The 22718-nt window shown below is 43.8% G+C and overlaps 1 protein-coding gene across 1 annotated transcript in view; it reads left to right on the forward strand.

Annotated features, from left to right (window-relative positions):
- The first annotated feature begins 586 nt into the window (after nucleotides 1-586).
- VWF (von Willebrand factor) overlaps nucleotides 587-22718 on the forward strand; it is a 158972-nt gene continuing 136840 nt past the window's right edge. Inside the window, exons 1-8 of the mRNA XM_063308370.1 lie at nucleotides 587-644; nucleotides 1587-1736; nucleotides 2386-2488; nucleotides 2589-2797; nucleotides 11984-12108; nucleotides 17955-18171; nucleotides 20415-20537; nucleotides 21425-21536. Of these exons, the coding sequence (XP_063164440.1) occupies nucleotides 587-644; nucleotides 1587-1736; nucleotides 2386-2488; nucleotides 2589-2797; nucleotides 11984-12108; nucleotides 17955-18171; nucleotides 20415-20537; nucleotides 21425-21536 (1097 nt within the window). The remainder of the gene's footprint in view (nucleotides 645-1586; nucleotides 1737-2385; nucleotides 2489-2588; nucleotides 2798-11983; nucleotides 12109-17954; nucleotides 18172-20414; nucleotides 20538-21424; nucleotides 21537-22718) is intronic.

A 22718-nucleotide genomic window follows, 5' to 3' on the forward strand; every position in this document is an offset into this window, starting at 1 on the left:
GCTATTCCTAGAATAAGAATTGGGCAAAAGCTATGCACAGATAGAATGAAACAGCATTCTTGACTAACCATGTGTTGGATGCAGGGATCACTCCTGAATTTTGGATGGGACCAGAAGGAATCACCAGAGCTGAGCAGGCGGTTGGTCTTGCGTTGGGTGTTGGATTCCTATTTAGCAGTAAAGTTTGCTAGATAGCCTCCGCTGGGGTTATCCAATGGGACCCTTGTAAGGTTACAGTGAACTCAAAGTGCTTTAGAACTTGTTCTGACTTGTGAGTCAAAAGTCAATGCTCCCCGTAGGGGTTGCCCTAATTTCTAGGTCTTTTTTGACTGCCGTATTTAGACAGTGCTGGAGTGACTACCTGCAGTATTTCTATACAGGTTCCCAAATGTTTAATATTGGGAGCTGACCTGACTAGATATGAATGCCAATGAATGGAAAAACCAACAGCAGATAGAACTTAGCTAGGATAACATTCTGTCCACCCTTCCTTGGAACAAACCCAGTTTAATCCAAAGTTAACAGGATTGTGCTGCACAGTATGGATTTTTCTCTTAATTACCCTTTTTTAACAATTATTTTATAGATGATCGGGTCCAGATTCTTACTACTACTGCTCTTAGCTCTGCCTGTATCGACACTGGGTAAGAAGATGTGTGGTCCATCATTTGCCTACTCAGTTATCCTATCATGGCGTTCTTGTCCAATTGTGAAATTAGTACAAGCTTTTTTGCTCAGAGTATAGTTACAGTACAAAATGTCTCACTTCATTACCTGTTAGTGGCTGTCAAGTCATTAGCATGTGTTAATACCATACCAGCCTCCGTCCACCCTCAGATGTCTCATGGTATACCTGTTCTGTCCCATGCAGTGACCTGGTCTGATACCTGGACAAAGGATGGCAAGTAGTTTGAATCCAAACCTCTATTTATTCATTCATTCATTTATTTATTAGTTTGTCAAATTTTACCACCACCCATCTCCCCCCGAAGGAGGGACTCTGGGCGGTTTACAATAAAAGTAAAATTTAAAATTCAATAAAACTATAAATAATACATTAAATATACATATAAATAGAAGACAAAAATATAAAATGCAAAATCTTTTCCTGAGTTTCCGAAGCAAACTCAGGTTTTTTAAGGCAATCCTAGCAAACCACATGGTGGCTTAGTGTGTATTAACCAAATGTGGGGTTTTTTTACTGTATGCAGAGTTGTTCTCCAGGAGGAAAGGGACGCTGTTGCATTTCCTTTTTTGCTGCATCCCAGGTCTGTGGGCAGAGGCAGAGGAAAACCCCAAGGTCTCCCTTGCCTCTGGTCTTTTCTCCTCTTTCGCTGCAGCTCATGTTCTGCCCATTCAGTGAAACCCCTGCCCATCTCTTATTCTGGCTTCATTTCATGCGGGGGTTGTGGGTAGGGTAGGCCTTTTAAAAAGTGTTATTGGCTCTGTTGGTGTCATTCTGGTTTCTAGTTTGTCCCTTTGAATGCTGACTGTTGCTGACATTTGTCACCTTGCTTGAAAATAATAGAACCACATGGACACCCTATGCTTTGGACATCCCGTATTAACTAATCATGGTCTTGCAGGGGAAAGAGATGTCTCTCCGAGGTTTGCACGCTGTAGCCTTTTCGGAGATGATCACATTAAAACCTTTGATGAACTGCTGTATGATTTTGCTGGCGACTGCAGTTACCTGCTTGCCGGAGACTGTGCAAAGAGATCTTTCCTACTGCTTGGTGAGTTTAAACTGCATTTTGCACATGGAAATGTTATCCAAAGTTCTTCAGTTCTTGGCAGATTAGAAGAATGAGCATTTCAGTTAAATATAAGGGAGCTTCCTAGAGATGGGAGCTGTTCAACAGAGTATCATACTGTCCTAATGGATTCCCCTTCACTAGAGATTTCAAACAGATTTTTGATGTCTGTCTGTGATGAATGATGTAGCAGTAGATTTTTTGTGCCATCAAGGCAGGAGGCTATGTGACCTTTGCAGTTCCATGAACTTACAAGAAAATCCACTTTGCACTTTGATTAAACGTGGTAGAGAAATTCCTTTGATCTGAACTTTTCTGCAGACTTACTTGGTTTGCATTTTTCATTTTTAATGTGTTCTACTGTGCACATAAAAAAATGGGTGAAGCTTCAATTGGACCCTCAATGCAGTCATCTTTATTTTTTTTTTTTCCCCCCATTCTCTGTGGACATCCCTGGCCTTGAAGATTTTCCATGTCTTTTGGAAATCAGCACACCAAAGAGCTGGTATACTAAATGCAAGTTTAACAAAATAAGAACAAAGGTTTCTCATAATTTACCCAGAACTGCTAAAAAGAAGAGCAAGCAAATGATTGTTAGCAGAAAGGCCACTAGCCTCTTGTTTCATTTCAGGTGACTATCACAATGGAAGAAGAACCAGCCTTTCTCTGTACCTTGGAGAATATTTTGATGTTCGCTTATTCTTGGATGGAACTGTGACTCAAGGTGAAAAAAGGTAAATGTTTTGGTCATATCAGTGGCAATATTCCAGAACCAACAGGTGTATTATTTTCTGCACCCAGTACTAAGGAAACGTGTTCTTCCTCTTGTGACAGGATTGTAATACCATACGCCTCAAATGGGGTCTTTCTGGAAAGGGAAGCCGGCTATTATAAGCTGTCCAGTGAGGAGCATGGCTTCGTGGTGAAGACTGACATCAGTGGGAACGTTCTTCTAAGCCTTGCAGAGAAGCACTATAATAGGACATGTGGACTCTGTGGGAATTTCAACAGATTTGCTGAAGATGACTTCATGACCCAGGAAGGTGAGCATTGGCATTGTGCTGGACAGCATATTGTGGTATTGCCTTCCTTCCAGTAACGTTTACTTGAAAGCTGCTAATTAACCTAGCCAGGTATGATACTCCTCCCTCATTACACAGGTCCTCATTGTGTCTGGAGTGCCTCTCTTTGCAAGACATCAGTGTGACCGGCCTCCTCTTGAGGTGGGAATACTGAACTGGAGAGAGTGGCAGCCGGGTGGGTTCACCAACCTGAGGTAAAGTTTGTGTCCGAGAGGTCCATCTTACGTGGCCTTGGACACGGCTTTATATCTCATCCAAGCTTTGGCCCAGCTCTCCAAAGACCAACCTCTGATTCACAGGACAGTCTCCTGGAGATTGTTGAAGATGTCCCAGCTGATGTTTGGGCTTCTTGCGTAGGACTGAATGTGTCATGCTAGAGTGCAGCTTTCCCATTTCCTTCAGTGTTGTTGACATGGGACAGCAAGAGAAAAAAGGTTATGAATGAACTGGTTGCCCAGGGAAAGTTGGCTATTTCAGGATTAAATTGCTCTTAGCACTAAGAATCTTTTCCTCAATCTGCCTCCTCTGTCTTTAGCCCATTATATCTCACCTAGACCTCCAGAGTAGCAAAGACAGCCCTTCAGGTTTTGGAAGAGTGATATCACAGCACAACTCACCCTTCTCTCCTGTGAGCTGAAGGTCTTCTTACACAATTTTGTTCCCATGTTCTTGCGTGCCTCCACTGCAGACCTCTGAAACTTTCCAGTTGCTCTAAATCCTTCTAGCTTGACATTCCATTTCAAACTGATTTAGAAAGAGTGTTGATCATCTGTTCTGCCTCGCAAACTATGGCTGTCTTAACACAGCATAAAAACACATGCTTAGCTTGTGATTAACTGAGATCCCCAAATTGTTTTTACATGCCCTGCTGCCAAACTAGTTACAGGATGTTCCCATCCTATAACTACCCAGTTCAGTCTTTCTTTAGACGCTAGATCCTGAGTTAGACATTTTGTCCCTGCTGTTTCCACCCCACTGTCCATTCTATCAGGGCCAGTCTGAACTTTATTTGTAGCTGGTGGTTCATATCTCCCCCAATTCTCCTTCCTCTGACAAATGGGCAAGCAATATGCTTCCTGTGCACTTCGTCACCAAACCCGCCTTTAGGAATGAGGCTGAGAATATTAACATCTGCAAAGTGACAAGCAAGAATAACATTGGTTAGTGCCTGTCTTCCTTTGGTATAAACAGTGCAACAAACACTCGTTTTCAATCTCTTTTAAGGAAAACATAAAAGTTGTGATTTGAGAATTCAGAGCGGAATGAACTTTGTGTCTCTCACTAATTATCTTCATAGTTTTTAATGGTGTTTATATTTTTATATATTGTATTGTATATTATATTTATTTTTTAATTGATTACTCTTGTTGTAAACTGCCCAGAGTCACTCTGGTGAGAGGAGATGGGCAGTGACAGATCTGATAAACAAACAAACAAACAAATAAACAAACAAATATCTCCCCCGTTTATCTCAGCCCTGGTAATAAAAATCCTAGAGAGCACCAGATCTGGGATCATGCCACGCCATACTTCCCTCCGATACAGTGACTGATCTACTGAAATCGAGATAAGCGACAGTTGTGCATTCCCGGGGATAAAAAGGGATAACTGTTGCTTTAGCAGGATTTATTCCTTAGCCTGGCTTCTCCTGATCTCTGTGGGGCTGTAAAGGTGTTTCCAGATCAGCTCCTTCATCATCTGTTCCCGAATCCCCACTGTTCCAGGGCACTCGCTCTCTCAGGCTGAGCTTTAAGCCCCGTTTCCTCAAAGCCGACACTCTTCCAGCCACTGTCTTTTTGGAGAAACCGCACAGGGCTCTGATCCAGATCGGGAGATGCGTGTTCACAGCCTCCAAGAAAAGCCTGAAACAGTGTTTACTGCAAACAGCTGCTTGAGGGCGAATGACAGGTGAGGAGTGGCCCTTTAGAAGCAGCGAAGGTTTTGTCCTCAGTCCGCAGCAGTGGCTGAGTTGGGTGTGAGCCTGCTGCAGAAACGTGCCTTTAAAAACTCCGCAACCTCTACTTTAGTTATGGCTGTACAAAGTTTAAGAATTTAACTTATCTGATTGAGCCCAGGGCAGCTGTACAGAGAAAGCTTACTAGAATAAAATGTTATGCAATTTGAAACCTTTTGGAAAGGGTCAGTAAATTAACAGCCAAATGTGAAAGGTCTCTTTTCGTTGTTTTTGACTGACTTTGTTCCTGATGATTCACTGTACCTGAAAAAACATCTCTTTTTAATTAAAAAGAAACATGGAATGTTGATGGTGTTTAAGAGTATCCAGGATTGGGCAATTTCCTAAAAGGTTCAGAAGAAAAGAAAAGGAAGAATGGATAAAGTATTTGGGGCTCTCTGCAGAACTGCAGGATTGTTGAGAAGCAACGTAAATTTTGCTCCTATCAAGCCATCAGCAAGCAAGCTGGCTACTTTCTCCAGATGCTGATGGCAATCCAAGAAGGCCCTACCCAATATCCTGCACTTACACTTTTAAATGTCAGTCCAATTATGGGCATCTGTTGGAGATCTGAATTCAGCAAGAGCCTTTGTGAGAGCATAGACTCCTGAACATAAGCACAGGGCTGAAAAAATATTGAGTACGTAAGCAGTGGAATTCCCATATAAAACATTTTAATTATATTGCTGCCTTGGATGCAAAGCATGGACAAAGCCCAGCTATTAGGGAATGCTAGCAGACATGTTTTATTTGAAATAAAAGCCAGTTTTAGTAGAAATATATGAGGATAGGAGAGCCTCACTTCCATCTAAGCTACATCTTGAAAAGAAGCAAGAGAGAGAGAGATTATTCTCTTGTCTCTTAAGCACAGGGACTTACCAGTAGGTGAGAAACAGATCCAGGGATAGCAGGTCAAGACCCTTCCCCTCCTCTGGTTCTTGCCATTTGCTTTAGTGGCCAAAGGTGCAGAGACAGGAGGCGATCTCTGGCAGTGTCTGCAAGAGGGGAATCATTTGAATACACCCCTGCCCCCATGAGTCCTGAACTCCAGAGACCCAGCTTTCAAAGGAAACGCTGAGCCCCTGTTGGGTCTCCCTCAGTGCCCGTTAGAAGACCTGTCCCATCTGACTTCAATTTTATTCTTGATTCTTTTGATTTAAAGAAAGAGGACGTGTGCATAGTGGCAACCGAAGCAACTGAATTAGCTTTGTTTCTGAGAATGCTTCTGGATCTCAAATAGGCATAGTTAGCAAATAATCATGGAGAATGGCAGACCATCTTCCAGCAAAAATGTAGGGACCTTCTGGGACTGGAGGGGGTTGCAAAAGTAACCTCACACTTTGGTCTTCTGGTACATGGATGCTGCCCACCCTGAGAACCATTTTGTGAATAGTCGGGGGTGGCAGCTGTTTTGTGTGAATGCCGATAACGTGCTCTAGAAAACCCGTATCTGCCCCCAGGGCCCAAAAGAGGGTGTATCCCTGTGCTTCCTGCCTGAGGACCTGGGTCACCTTTCTGGCTTTTCATTATGGAAGGAAAGTCAATGAACGAGCAATAATAGACATGTTCATGTTTTTTTTTAAAGGAAGGAAACTTCCAGTTTGTTTTCTCAAAGGGAAAAATACTTTGTGTGAAATGTGTTTTCAGCTTCATTAAAAAAAAAAAGATAATTCAGAAATTCAGGATTTTTCCATATCTGTGATCAGATAGTAATGTGTCTCCCCAAAAACAGAAGGTAGGAACTAAGTTCACAATCCACTTCTTCTTTTTTAATTGATCTCTCCTTTTAAGAAACACATTGTGTTTCTGAGGTTGTGAGTCTCTGAAGTTTCTGTCTTGCCAACGCCTTTAGACAGAATTTGATGCTCTTATAAACTCTGAGCAATATCTCTCCTTCAAACGGTGTTCCCATGCTTGGGGGATAAGATAGGAGGCCTCTCATGCAGGGTAGCCAAGGGTCTTTACGCAGTTTCCTGGTGAGTTAAAGCTTTATTTTCTGAACAATTTGGGAGCAAGTGGAATAGAAATGGATGGGAGAGCAGGACAATGTTGACTGATCAGGGCTACATCCTGCTTCTCATTCAGGAGCTCCCTCCTTCTATTTTTTTTTCCGCCAACAATAACCCTGTTTGGATGTCAAAAGCTACCTCATGAGCTGCTGTGGGTGAAGGGGGACTTGAACCTGGTATTGCTAGACCTTATCTAGCACCTCCACCCCTATGTCGCATGCCTAATTTTCTCATCCAGAAAGGTGACTTTGTTGGGAGGGTTGTGTGTTGCTTAGAGCAGAGGGATAAGCTGAGCCTAAGTGCCACTGCACAGTTGAAGGAAGCCACATAAAATTTAGTTATTTATTCCATTGCCCTCCAATTTTTTTCTTCAGAATGGCACTGGCAGTTGCTAGCAGTAATAAAAGTAAAGATAGAAACTGTTCTAGGTAAACTTGAATTAGCTCATTAAAACAGTGTTTCACAACCCCAGCAACTTAGTAAGTCCACACATCTTAAAGTTGCCAAGGTTGCTGGTTGGAGAATCCTGAAAACTGAAGTCCACAGATCTTAAAGTTGCCAAGGTTGCTGGTTGGAGAATCCTGGAAACTGAAGTCCACAGATCTTAAAGTTGCTAAGATTGAGAAACACGGCATTAAAGGGAGGAGGAGGAGGAGGGGGAGGAGGAGGAGGAGGAGGGGGAGACCACCCCGATCAATTCCAATAGATCTCAGCAGACAAAATACGATTAGTGCCTGGAGGTGAAGTGTTGGCTGCTGGCAGAAGCAGCTAATCTGGTCTTCCTGGGCAGAGAGCCTGAGAACAATTCTTGAGAAGGACAGGGCAGCTTGGATGGCAGAAGGAGGAAGAGAAGAACCTCTGTTGGAGACCTTAACTGTCTTAAAGCATGAGACATCCAAGAAATCTGGCCATAACCAGCACTATGACTTTGGCCAAGGAGAAGGTCAGGCAGGACGTGCTGATTTAAACAGCAGACCTGGCACTTTGGACCAGATCTTCAGCTCCGGGCGAGGCCCCCTCCCCATGTAGCCTGGGTTCCTCTTGTGGCTGAGGCATCAGACATCATGCTCGGATCTGTCCTCTTAAGCCCTGGGGGCAGAGAAGAGTTTTGTCATTTCTGAGGAAGCAGCCTGGGCTTCAGCTCTCATGAGCTGATCATCGGAGGTTGTGCCTCAGAAGGTGAACAGGGGCTTCAGAGCCTCTGAGGGAGGGAAGCGGGCGGTGCCAAATAGCTGGTAGGAGGACAGCCATCTTAGTCTATGGCGGCAAAAAATCAGGAATTTGCTAGCACCTTTTCTGACTACAAATTTAATTCAAAGGCAGAAACTTTGAATAAAATTTGATAGTCAGGAAAGGGATAAATAAGACTTCTGATTTTTGAACACCTTGTAATCTTTGACCAATAAGACTGATTCCTCTGGATTCAGCTTCTGCATGTTTTCCTTCCTCTGGTCCATTATTAATATCAGACACTGATTTAAAACATCGTTCTTGGATTTCAACCCTTAATGGATTTATTTATTATTTATTAATATTAAATTATTTATTAATATTAAATTGTCTATTAATTTATTCAATATTCAATTTAATTTAATAATTTAATATTTGATAATGTTTATTATTAAATTTATTAATATTAAATATTATTTATTAATGGATCCGGAAGCTACAGCTGGTTGAGAACGCAGCCACGTGGGTAATTCTAGGTGCCCCAAGAGTGGCATGTGTAACACCTTTACTGTGCAAGCTGCACTGGGTGCCAGTTTGCTTCCAGGTTCAATTCAAGGTGTTGGTTATGACCTTTAAAGCCCTACATGGCATGGGACCAGGCTATCTGAGGGACCGTCTCGTCCCCATTACATCAACCCTTCCCACCTGGGCATGTAGAGAGGGCATGCAACGGATCCCATCTGCTAAAGAGTTCCATCTGGCAGGGTCGCAGAAGCATGCCTTCTCCGCAGTAGCCCCTACCCTTTGGAGCACTCTCCCCCCGGAGGTGAGACAGACCCCTTCACTCCTGGACTTCCGCAAACGATTGAAGACCTGGTTTCGTCACCGTGCCTGGGGCGGGAGGGAGAATAGTCACTGCTGGGGATGGCTAGCTCCCTAGAATGGCCCTGTTTTGCTTGCGGGTTAATAGAGAACTTTTAGCCATCTGGTTTCCATCATATTTATATTTTATTATGTATTATATTTACTCTATAGTTTTATATTGCATTGTTTTAATTGTGTCTTATTGTAAACCACCCAGAGCCCCTCCTTGGGGGGAGTTGGGCGGTGATACATTTGACTGATTGATTGATTGATTGATTGATTGATAAATAAATGAATGGATTTTAGTCGCTGGTGGAAAAAAATCCTTTGTTGTATCACAACAAACATGGCAGGATTCAAAACACAAGCAGGATGCATTACAAAATAACGTGCTGGTCTGACCCAGGGGTGACTGGGTGTACTCAGAAGCTGCCGCCTTGAACTCTACACAGTATTACAGTTTGCACACAAGTAAACCTTGCGTCGTGGGACGCGGTGGCGCTGTGGGTTAAACCGCTGAGCTGCTGAGCTTGCCGATCGGAAGGTCGGCGGTTCGAATCTGCGTGACGGGGTGAGCTCCCGTTGCTAGTCCCAACTCCTGCCAACCTAGCAGTCGAAAACATGCAAATGTGAGTAGATTAATAGGCACCGCTTCGGCGGGCAGGTAACGGCGTCCCGTTTAGTCATGCCGGCCACGTGACCACGGAAGTGTCTACGGACAAACGCCGGCTCTTCGGCTTTGAAACAGAGATGAGCACCGCCCCCTAGAGTCAGACACGACTGGACTTAATGTCAAGGGAAACCTTTACCTTACTAAACCTTGCCTCAGTAAACTTTGCTAACAACCACAACAGTACGAATCCCATGTTTTTAAGGAAAAGAAATATCAGTTTCTCAAGGAGGGGTCAATCTGTCTGGGTGAGCCCTTCGATCAGGCTGCTGAGTCATAGAAGTACTTGATGTGACCGATCTGGCACAATGAAAGCGGTGTTAGTGCCAGACATAGAAGTTTTACTTCCAGGAAGCAATGTGCAGTTCTACAAACTTCTTATGTAGGATACATTCAACTGATGCAAATGTTAATGCATTGAAACAAGAAAGATGTGGTAATACAGTGGCCTCAGGGATTTGGCCAAATTTGCCCATTTCTTCCCACCCTGTACAGCTTTGACTATTCCTCCCTGCAGGATGAAGGGCGGGACTACAGCTCAGGGACAGAGCTGTTCTCTGGCCTACAAAAGTATCCAGGTTTAATTCTGGCCTCTCCAGGCAGGGCTAAGAAACCCTCCATCTGAAACCCTGGACAGCAATTGGATTAGTAGAGTCAATAAATGTGCCAGTCAGCCTCCATTTCCCTAGTCTAAAGCTAAAACCCTCTTCGTGGTCAATCTTGAGAAGGCGATCAAAATATGAAGAAGGGGCGGTCAGAAAATCTCTACCATGACTGGGTGAGGAAGGGTGGGCCATCTTGCTTTGAAGCAGGACTCTGGACTTTGAAAGACCCCCCACCTGTTTTGTATCAGAATAACCCAGCTAAACATTTCTCTGAATCCTGGAAAATGGTTTGCAGTGGGAAGACCCTGTTTCTCTTTATATGAATGTTTATGCTCTTTTTTTTCATGGACCAGAAGGATATTTGCAAAAGGGCCAGAACACTGAAAGATTTGGCAAAGGAAAAGGGGGTAGCCAGGGATCAACAATGTCCCTTTCTGAATGGGCTGGCCTGGAGGGCATGGAGAAATAGCCAAGTGATGCTTTCAAACTGTGGTGCTGGAGAAGACTCTTGAGAGTCCCCTGGACTGCAAGGAGGTCAGATCAGTCAATCCTACAAGAAATCAACCCTGACGGTGCATTGGAAAGACCGACACTGAAGCTGAAGTTCAAATACTTTTAATGCAAAGAGAGGACTCACCGGAAAAGACCCTGATGCTGGGAAAGACTGAAGGCAAAAGGAGAAGGGGATGGCAGAGGATGAGATGGTTAGATAGCATCACCGATGCCATGAACGTGAATTTGAGTAAACTCCGGGAGACAGCGGAGGACAGGAAGGCCTGGTGTGCTTTGGCCCATGGAGCCACGAAGGGTCGGGCATGACTTAACAACTGAACGACAACAACAACAATCTTAAGAGAAAATTCAGGCTGGACATCAGTCAGGCAGACCAGAGAGACACAATCTGTCTTTTTCCCTTCGATGCATTAGAAATTGAACACTTTGAGGGGAGCAAAGGGTTAAACTGAGGTTCTCTAACCAGTTCTTTTCAAGAAGCTGTGATGGGATAAAGGATGCCCTCTGATCTGAGGGCAGGGCAGTCAGTCCCTGAACTCAGCTCTTTCAAACTGCCTGGTAGAGACAGAGTTTTCCAGAGAACGGGAAAATAGAGCTGTCCCTTCTGCCTGCCATTGAGTTCAAAACTAACTGGAATGCTACCAGTCTGGGATTCCAATTTGGGCCTGGAATAGGTGGAGAATCAAGGCACAGGCTTAATATCCAACGCATCTTTAAAACTGTTGTGGCTTGTTTCTATCATGTACTGTGAGATGAAGCAACACAGAAGAATATGCATGTCTGAGGTGCATCATAATTTCAGGATTTTGGAATTTTGTCCTGCTTCTATGAATAAGCCAGATCTTGGATTCTGTGAGATGCAATTCACCTGTTGCTGTTAATTTGTTAATTCTGTGATTTTGTTGCGTGTCATATTTATTTCTAGGAGGACGTGTGTGTGTGTGTGTGTGTGACATAAATTTATATGGAGTCCCACTCCAAAGGCACGTCTTGGCCTCTGGTGTGATGAGGGCTGTGCTCCCACAAATAAGTCAAACCAGGAAGTTTCCCCTGGGGCCTCAGCCATGCAACTTTCCTTTATACGATCAGAAACTGAAGTGTTCATGCTGCCAAATCATAAATTAGTCTCTGAGTATTTTACCTAATTAGAATTGCTTCTTAGAAATGCAAGAGCTTGGAGTGATTTTTCAGGTTTGGTGCATATGGGAAATGACTTCAAAAGATAATGATATGCTTTCGGTAGCAGGTTACAGTGCAGATCTCTCTGTAACTGAACCCTTTCCCACTTCAAGTCTGTGTTAACAAGGGAATTCTAACTAGATTATCAGACTGATGTGCTGTTGGCTCTCCTTTCAATTTCAGGGATACTGGAAGAGAACAGCTACGGTTTTGCTAACTCCTGGGCCATGAGCAACCAGCAAAAGAAATGCCAGCGAGTGACGCCCCCGAGCTACACATGCAACATTTCGTCAGGGGCTGCAGAGAAGGTTTGTGCAGCGGTGTGAGACCCAGGGTCTTCCCCTATTTGGAAGGGCAGCAGGGGGTGGGAAATCCCCCAGTCGATTAATAGAAGATTGCAATATTCAGTTGTAGCAAATAACAACAAAAATCTTGAAGCCATTTATTTATTTATTTTTCAAATTTTGCCACCGCCCATCTCCCCCCCAACAAGAGGGACTCTGGGTGGTCATACCAAAGAGATCGACCAACTACAGTATTTGAAAGTTTTAAGTTTACATTTGACACCACTGACTTCGCAAACAACCACCTTGCTTGGAACCTTCTACATACTTTGATGCTACTTCCATGATTGGTTAGAACCCAAATCATCGGAAAATATCCAGTGTAAAAATTGTGACAATCGTTGGACTGGTAGACAAGAATACTAGAGGGCCTTCAGGTGCAGTACAAATCAGAAAGATGCTGTAACTACAAAATTCCATCCAATGAAATTAGTTCACACCTTAGCAACCCAACCAGTAAAACCAGTACTGACAACCATTAGACACAACAACCATACTGTGTTTATTTAAAGCAATGTGCTATGATACTGCACCCATCCATAATTAAACTGGAACAGGAACTAACCTAGGGACTGTCAAGATTAATGAGAGTAATTGGGATAAGCGAGACTTACGTGATCCCAACAATGAACTAAAAAGGGCTTTAACCCCTCCTAAAAGCCATCTAAATTTCACAGAGGTGAAGCCAGCAAGAAAGATGATAGCGCAGTCCAGAAATAAATGCAGACATGTATTGGTGTGTGTGTGTGTGAGAGAGAGACACACACAGTCAGACAGAAAGGCAGCAATTTAAACTGGTCTGTGGCTCAAAATGGGAGCCAGTGAACAGCCCTTTGCTAACGCAACACGAGAATAGCGTGGAAGGTCCAGAACATGCCAAATGAGAGTGTATTTATGTACTTTGGAAGAAAAGAATCTCCAGAAAAAGGAAGGGAGGGCATAATGCTGAACTTTCTGCAGGAAAATCTTTGCTTATTATTAGCCTGAACTTCCTTGGGGCTTTCAGGTTCATGAATAAGTCGGAAAATGAAACCATTTTGACTACTTCTGTGGGATTCCCCTACTTATTTGGAAAAAAGATAATATTTTCAAACCATGATAATCTAAAGTTGTTTTCTTACTTTAGGAACATAACTTGTCTTAAAATCTTATAATGTAGTATATTTAGTTTCAAAGTTTGCCTGATGAATTTAGGATTGTGATTGTGTGAGTGCGTAAGAATTAGTAAGAATAACTGCTTATAAGTTTCATAGTTCATTAAAAAATGTACTGTGATAGCTAACACAGAGTTGAACGTTGTGAACGTAGAAACCTTTTTATAAAGTAGTAGCTAGGACATTCTTTCAGTTTCTTGTGCTGTGGGTCTCAGGACAAGCCCCACAGGATGGGTTCCATTCAGATTTCCAACTCTTCGGATTTGCACTGTCCTGGACAAGCAGGGGCTTTCCTTTAACCTATTTTCTTCAAAGTTGGAAGGTAGGAGAGCAGTTGGACTGTCCTTCAGCCCCAGTGAGGGGACGGTGTCCTCCAGCAGGCAAGAGGGCAGGAGGATAGCTTGGGGGGTTCCAAGCAGGTGATGCCACTCTGTCCTCAACAGCTGACTTGAGGTTCCTGAAAGGGAGATTGACTCAATAAAACCTTACAAATCCAGGCTATGGACACAGCTGACAAAACCTTTTTTAAAAGAATGATAGGATTCCTATTACATTCATTTGGATAGTACATATGTAACAGTTGCAAAAGAATATGGGCAAATACTCTCCCCACAAGTTAACAATGATTTTGCAATGAAAAAAAGGATTTTTTCTGTGCCTGGTGGCATTGTGAGAGATACATTAGGATGGCGTTCACGGTTGCTGAATTTTTCTCTAGGTGTTGGGGTCTGTACATCTTTTATGCTCCAGATTTTCAGTTTATGAGCAAGAGCTCAAAGGTGGATATTCAGTCTCTGCTTGACTCCATCCCATGCAGGGGAGCCCATCACCTCCCTGACTGGCTCCATTTTAAGCTGCTGTTATTCCACAGGTCCCCACCCCACCCCATATTCCATCAGAATCTGCCTTCCTTCCCATCCTGCACAAGAACAGCTCTTGAGAGGAGGCGCTCAGAAGCAAAAGCAAAACTGTATGGACAGGATTCTGCAGCTGTGAGAGCCGTGGTTGGAGTATGTTTTGTCTTTTGGTCAGAAAGCCTCCTGACACATATTTATAACAAATACAAGCTCAAAGCAGTCCTTGAAGGGGGGAAAAATAATCAAAGGACTGGAGAAGTGAGTGGCTACACCTCAGTTAATGAGAGAGGGTGAAGATTTATCAAATCAAAAGTAGGCTTTACAACAGAAATGGACAGAAGAAGCAGTCTTCTATAAAGATGGAAGACAGACCAAGAAAGAAGCATGCTCAGGGGATGAGAATAGCAATCAAAATCAGGAGATGTTGAAGATATCCTGCACCTTTGGAACTCATAAACAGCTTTCAGGCCATTATAGCTGAAAGAGGCTCTGCGTGTTCAGGGGAAGAGAATTGATACTGCAGAAGGGGAGAAAAAAAAAACAGTGGATCCTGCTAGGTATCCCCTTAATCATCATGTCATCCAGTCCACAATTGACTAGCTTGCTAATCAGCACGTCATGAGGTACTTTGTCAAATGGTTAACGAAGCAAAGATATATTACATCTACAACCCACATCTACTGTCTATTTGGGCGTTCCCCAATTTTAAAAAATTAGGTAAGGTTAGTCAGTTAAGATTTGTTCTTAACAAATTCATGATGACTTCTGATAATGATGACTGTCCGTAGTTTTGGGGGTGTTTCCCCACATGTAAATGCAAATGTAAATGCCCTCCAGGGACCAATAACCATGAGAGATTTCCAAGAAAGAAGAGTTGAAAGCTAGTGTGATCATCACAAGCTTTATTAAAGGTAAATACTTACAGGGAGTAAACATGCAGTGCTCCCTGGGACGGACGCCAGGTATGCATGCAATGTTTCACCATGAGATGTCCGTGCAAGGGGGCGGGTTTGTAAAGCTTTTATACCCCAAACACTGAGCATTTATTAATCGTGCATGCAAAACAGACTGTCCATTAAAAATGTGTGAGAAACTAACTTATCAGCCCATGAAATGCCTCCCCTGTGAACTCCTCAGTGTCTTGGCACCTGGTATTACCCCCGCATATATTCCCAGGCCGTGGTATGCATCTACTGTTTTTTATACTAAAAGCCCATGTAGTGGTTAAATATGGCACTAGCTTGGTCCAAGGATACAAGGGGGCACTTTCCCCATTTTTTAAAATTGAAACAACATCAGGAAATCCAAGAGTGTTCCCCTTCTGCCTGTTAACATGGGCCACTGCAGTTTGCTTGTCCTGTTTCTGCTCAAGTGAGGGTTTGCTGAGGAACTTCCCTATCCTCATGAAATCTATCTGGTTTCTGTTCTGTTGAGTATGTGAGAGGCCCACCCCCTTTAGCCAAATGGTATGAGATCCTCGGGCTAAAACTTGCCTTTCTGCAAAAGCAGTGCAGACCATGGATCCCTGAAAGAATCACAGCAGGAAAGTGCTGAGAAGCTTCTGAATTATGCACATTCAGAAGACTTCACAGTATTGTCCGAAATGCATTTGCTGTCAAAGCAGAACATTGTTCTATTAATAGCGCTGTAGCAATGCCAGTGCCTGTTGAAGAATTTCGCTTTCCATGAAGAAAACGGTTTTCTTTGTTTGCTAATTTCGGCCTTGGCAATGCAAAGCTGTCCCTACCTCTGCCTGTTTCTGCGTGGCCCAGTCAGCTGCTGGGATCGGGGCACAATAGTCCTGGCTCAGGCTGAGGAATTTCCCTTGTTCTTTCATCCCCTGCAGGCCCCGGTCCAGAAGGCATCTTTGAGAAGAGCCTCAGTGCTCTTGCAGTGACTTCAGTGGATGTGTTGTCTCTCCTTGTAAGCCAGACATTTTGTGAGCGGAGACTTGGACAAGCCAAAGAATAATGGCCAAATGGGCAGATGACCAATTCAGCTAGACCAGTGTTTCTCAGCCTTGACAACTAGAAGAGGTGCGGACTTCAACTCTCAGAATTCTGGGAGTTGAATCCACACCTCTTCAAGTTGTCAAGGTTGAGAAACACTGAGCTAGACTAATGTGTTTGTTAATTTTGAATTATGTTAAATGTTAGTTATGGTCCATTTTAATTTAATGAAATGAATATTCTGTAGCAGTTATGGGTTTGGACTTAAAACCTGGACTGGAAGGACAGAGTTAAGCCGAGTCCTTCTTCCTTGGTAAGCCAGTCTCCTAAGTGCCCCATAATATCAGGATTCCTGAAATGATGGTGGAAATTCAGCCACAAAACATGTTGTGGGATGGGCTACATCTTCACCAAAGAGACAACTCAGATCCATGGCTGCAGGCCTGGAATATGATCTTGCTTCAGTAATTGAAATGCCTTTCTTTGCTGTATCATTGGCTAAGGAAACAGCTCGTTAAATTAGCCCTTTTAGTAGCTCATTAGACTTCCACAATTTGAGATAACAACCTTTGCACGCTGGTTGTCTTTACATAAACATACAGCCTTGAGTTGTGCATTTCTTTAAAAACGAACAAAAACACTCACTGTCTTTTGGCTTTATCCTTTGAGAGCGTTCAGTAGCCATGGCAAAAAGTCACCACCCCGCCTTGCATGTTGCCTTCAAAGCCAACAGCATCGATCTTCCATGCTGTAGCTCTCTATTGCTACCGCATTGTACAGTAGAGGATTAAATTTTAGAAACAGGGAGCAAATATTTACATTCTTTTGAACATAGAGATGAAACGAAAGGGGTCACGCGCAAGCTCGCAGCTAGGAACTCTTAAAATCTTTTCACAACATCCTCTCTAATTTTAGTCCTCAGAACTTCAACTTCTGACTTGGAAAATTTGGGGCTTAAAATGAGCTGTTTGTAGAAGGTTAGAACCGAAGTATTTCCAAAATGTTGCATATTGTTATTTTTGGATCCAAGATGTATTTTATACTAGTGTTTTATTCTTTGATATTTTATTCCACAGGATTTATGTTTTTTTGTTTCTGAAAACAAGTTTTTCTTTAAGGATGGATAGTGAGCTATATTTATTTTTTTATTTTATTTATATTTTGAATTTCATCACCACCCATCTCACTCATAGAGTGACCCTGGGCAGTTTACAATAAAACTAGGATAAATAGAGATTAGGATACAATAAAAACAACATTCTTAAATAAAAATATAAATATAAAATCCAAGATAGAGATGTTAAAAAGTTCTTAATTAAAATTCATGTATGAATTTGCTTCCTCACTGCTACTGGAGACAAACATAACTTTCTAGGACAGTACAATTTATTACTTACTTGTTTTTCCTTACTGTACTTGAGTGGCATACAGCAACAATAAGGATTAAAAACAATAGAAAACAACAGAAAAGCAGAAAACTGTGTCAGTCATAACAGCACAATACAACAAGGGCAGATCTGAAATGCTCTCCCCCAGAGCCAGGTTGTCATTTCTGTCTGTATATTTGTGAGATAAACGGTGGTCTGTGTATGTGGAGGCAAGATGTTCCTTAGGAGTAACAGTTGCCAATTTTTTGTTTTTGCTTCTGTTTTGTTTTTTTAAATACTTTAAGTGGATCACCTGGTCTGGTTCTTGTCTTGCCTCCACTGTAAGTAGAAGGCTTCAGGAGAGACCGCGTGCAGATCAGAAGCCTAACAATTCTTGGCCTAGGAAGCAACAGGCCATCTCCCCATACCCCCCATTTCATTAGATTATGGCCTGTGACCATTCCAGTTGTTCTCTGTCTGCAGGACTTCATAGAAAATTGCCAGCTGCTAAGAACTTCATCGGTGTTTTCTAAATGTCATCACCTGGTGGACCCCGAAAAGTTCATTGGCCTCTGTGAAGAAGACATGTGCAGGTGTGCCCAGGACAGAGACTGCCACTGCCCGGTTTTTCTGGAGTATGCTAGAAATTGTGCTCTGCAAGGTGTGATTCTGGAAGGTTGGCCCACCAGCAGCGCCTGCAGTAAGTGTTCAGGATTAATGTTCCTTGGGTGATGGGCTAGATTCAAAGTTACAAGTTCTCTGTATGCTCCTATGAGGCAAGGGGCGCAAGCTGTTAGTGCAGTATTGCAGAACCATAATTCTACAAGAGTCTGTATTAAGGGTCTATAGGGTCTTTACCGTACTTACCTGTATTAAGGGTCTATAAGTAACACCTATATGTAACATCCAGGAGGGATTTGAGGCACTGTGCAAGATGGTGCCACCATCAGTTTTTGCTTTTCCAGTTTCTTGTTTTCATTAGATCCATCAGCAACAGGGCAGCTCCCCTTGGCTGAGCACCGAATGCTGCCCCAATCTTCAAACTCTGTCTTGTCCTCAAATGGGCTTGGGACCATGTCTTCTCTGGTCCGGAGCTCCACAGCACAGGCCACTTCTGGCCAGGGAAGAATCAGATGCTTTTCCTTGCATGTCAGGTCCACACGTCCTGCCCTTGCACGCCTGGATTTTAAAGTAAACAATCCAAGTAAAAAATTGCACACATTTTGTATCACAGTGTGCCTAATAGAGAGCTAGAAAGAATGATAGCCAGGGAGATGTGTTTTAAAGCTGAGAACCATAGTACAAAAACTGGAGAAGTGTAGATCTTGGAGCATTCTCTATTAGTGGTTTAAAGTGTCCTCTGGAGTCCTCCAATCATCGCTAGGCAAACAGAACTGGCTGGCTGTCCCTTCAGCGACGTCCGGGTGATGCTGGAAAGATGCTGTAAGTCCCCACAAAGGAAAGCGTAGTGGAGCCGTGGGTCACAACTTTGTCCAGGAGACTTGGGCTGTTCAGGGTGGGGTGGCTTTTAGCTTAGTGACATTATATTATGGAGAATTCTAACCGCTTTCATGGTTAAGAACAGAACCAGAGTTATTACGTAGCATGATCCAAAGCAGGTTTATTCAGAAGTAAGTCCTAGTAACTTTCGAGAGAATTTAATTAAGATTGCAACGAAGTCATTTAGCATCACAGTGCAGGGTGGAGAGGGCACCCGCAAGTGGAAATCCAGCAGTTCCCTGCAATCAGAAGGATGTATCCGTTTTGCTCAAGTGGAGAAATAATGTATACATGTTACTGAGTGCACTCACTTGTGTGAATGGCACGAGGGGGGGTAGGCAGAGAAGGGCACTTTTAGCTGAAAAGCCACCTAAAGCTACTGTATATTTTCCCATTTGGGGGGAATACTAATGATCTCAGTTAGAGCACTGCAAAGCTATTCCACTGTATCTTAGGAGCTGGCGACAAGAGAAGAATATTTTTGAGAGACGAGGTACATCAGAACAGGGGCCACTGCCTTGCCAGCTTGGTTGTGGGTTGTTGTATATGATGGAGTTTTTAAAGGTTGTTAAAAGAACTCCAAGCAGCAAACAGCAATCTTGCAGAGTAGAAGCGTGAACCAAAAGACAACTTGCACATTAAACTTAATTACGTTCAGAAATAAATTCAGTCTTCACACTGTAGTTAGATGAGGAAAAATAGAGATAGCTTACTTTTATTCAGTAGATCTGGATACAGGTAGGTTCACAGTAGAAAGCACTTAATCATCACTGGTTCTTTGTAGACACTTTCTAAAGGGCAAGAGCTGCATCTTGCAGCATCTCCTGCTTGCAGGTCTGCCCATGAGGTAATGGAGACCGTTAATCCCCAAACCCAAGAAGAAGGAGGAAGTGGAAATCAGGTGACCCATGTGACGTCCCACAAGCACAATAGAGATGCGTTTACTAGAAAGACCCCCCTTATGCTTATGAGACGATGCTGAGTTGACCCCTGATAATTCCAGCAGTATATTCAATTGGCTCTATTGTTGTGTTTAGTTTTGAAGCTCATCCCTGTTCTGGAGGTCAGAGTCAGACATGATCAGAGGGGCATAAAAGCCCAGCTGAATGAATAAATGCATGTGATTGGCAGGCTTTCAAAACCAATTTGGCCAGAACAGAACAAGGGAGAAACAGCTACATTGCCCCAGGTCAAGCCAAACACCATCTAAATTACGTTCACCTTCGGACTGAGAATTCACTTTGGACATTGGCAGTGGAGACAGTTGCCAAAACCCAGGCACGCTTCTTACAGGTTTATAGACACAGACTGTATTTCCAGTCTGAAAAGCAGAAGACAGGAGAGAGGATCTGGGTTTCAGTGGATTCCCCCATTTCACCTGATTCAAGACACACTTAGACAGTCCTGTGAGGCTCACTTCTCCCACTGCTCCCTCCCTTTCAGAGCCCAGATGTCCGGCGGGCTTGGAGTACCGGGTGTGCACGTCTCCTTGCACCAAGACCTGCCAGAGCCTGAATATCAATGAAGTGTGTCCAGACCAGTGTGTGGATGGCTGCAGCTGCCCCGGTAATTTATTTACAGCTTTGTTTACAGCAGGAATCTTTGGGCTGCAGTGTTTCCATTTTCCCTTCTGGATGTTTAGAGGTATTTATTTATCCCCCACATGTGTGTTCTCTCAAAGGACCACTATTTAAGAAAAAGAAAAAAAGGATTATGTGCATTCCAGCATTAATTGGTGGTGTGTAAATTCTTCCCTTGCTTCAGAATTATTTCTGAGGGCCTTCACTTTAATGGATGAAAGGAAGGAAGAGGCACTCGGCAGGAGCCAGGAGAAGCAAAATTTGGTACCCTTTTCTCTGGCTGATACTCTGCCGGCAGCCTCTTGTAGAGATGGTCAAAACTGACTGCAGGGGGGTGGCTTTCTGCTGTTCAGGGAACCTGTGTAATGCGGATGCCTCTGCTGAGTTGGAAGAACTTGCATGGCGGCGATAGGCACCAAGTGTGTCACACGGTATTTTAGGAGGCATTTACTCTGAGGCACTACGGGGCACTATCCAAGTGTCCCGTTACCTCGGGTGAACCGAGAGTGTGCACTAGAGTTAATCCACTGTCCTGCAGTTATACATCCAAGGAGAACCAGCTTATGGGCAGGCAAGTTCACGAAAGAATTTCACACTCCCAAAATCTGAAGATTACTTTCCATGCTTTATGCTGTGGCTTTATGTCCTAAAACATGCGGGGGGGGGGGCGGGCTGGGGGCTGGTGGGAAGATTTGCATGGCTTGAATGATCCAGGCGCATCTGCAAGAGTCAACTCCGGGACTTCCTTTTCAGATATGTGTGGGCTGGTTTTGTAAAATGGAGTTAGTCTATGGAGCTGAAGCCCCTTTCTCCCTCCCTCTCTCTCTCTCTCTCTCTCTCTCCCTTTCTTTCTTTCTTTCTTTCTTTCTTCAGAGGGGAAGCTCCTAGATGGTGACATTTGTGTGGATGCCTCAAACTGCTCCTGCATAAATTCTGGCAAGAAATTCCCTCCTGGCTCTTCGGTTTATCAGGACTGCAACTCGTGGTAAGTATGATCCTCGGATGAAATTTATTTATTTATTTTTCAAATTTCTATCGCTGCCCATCTCTCCCGAAAAGGGGACTCTGGGCGGAAATATGAAGAGGATGCTAAACCATAAGGCTGGACCAAGTCAGGGCCCTTCTGGCTCAGTGCTCTGGGCAAGATGGTGCCCCAAAGTGCACTCAGGAAGCTTGCAGGCAGGGACAGGAGAGTGACGGCCCTCTATGCCAGCTCTCCACCGGCTGGTATTCTAGGCCTCTCGTGTGGGAGCCAGAATGCAACCATGTCAGAGAGAAGAGCCAAGGACTATCCCGCCATTCGTTTATCTTGTCTCCTTTTGGAAACAATGTAAGTGGGTGCAACTCACCTCTTTTTCTTTCTATAACAGAAACCCAGCTAGCTGCCCTGTACAAATGCCAGTGACGTCACTGGGCCATGATGTCATCATGCCAGTTGCTTTATTTATTTATCAAATTTATACTACCACCCATCTCCCCCCACAGAGGGACTCTGAGAGGTTTCCAATAAATTAGTCAGTTAAAAATTAAAAACAGTAATCATAATAAAGCATCTTATAATACAATATAAAAAGAAAAAAGAAAAAACCAGATGGCTACAAATGATCGTAAATACAGGGGGAGCACTCTAAGGTGCCAGCCATCCTCAAGAATGACTACCCCCCGTCCCTACTCCAGGCCCGGCGGCAGAGCCAAGTCTTCAGGGACTTCTGGAATGTCAAAAGGGATGGGGCTAGCCTGATCTCCAGTGGCAGAATGTTCCAAAGGGCAGGTGCCATTGCAGAGAAGGCCCACTTCCTGGACCCCGCCAACTGGAGTTCTTTAGCTGAAAAGGTCCTCAGCATGCCCACTCTGCATGATTGGGTGGGATGGGTTGATGTGATGGGGAAGAGGCGGTCCCTCAGGTAGCCTGGCCCCATTCCATGTAGGGCTTTAAAGGTGATAACCAACACCTTGAATCGGACCCAGAAGCAACTGGTACCCTATGCAGCTCGCACAGCAAGGGTGTTACATGCACTGATCTTGGGGTGCCAAGAGTTGCCCGCGCGGCCTCATTCTGGACCAGCTGTAGCTTCCGGATACTCTTCAAGGGTAGCCCCATGTAGAGCACATTGTAGTAGTCTATGTGGGAGATGACAAGGGCACGAATGACTGTTTAAAGGGCCTC

The sequence above is a fragment of the Candoia aspera genome, chromosome 7 (genome assembly GCF_035149785.1).
Source record: "Candoia aspera isolate rCanAsp1 chromosome 7, rCanAsp1.hap2, whole genome shotgun sequence".
NCBI lineage: Eukaryota > Metazoa > Chordata > Lepidosauria > Squamata > Boidae > Candoia > Candoia aspera.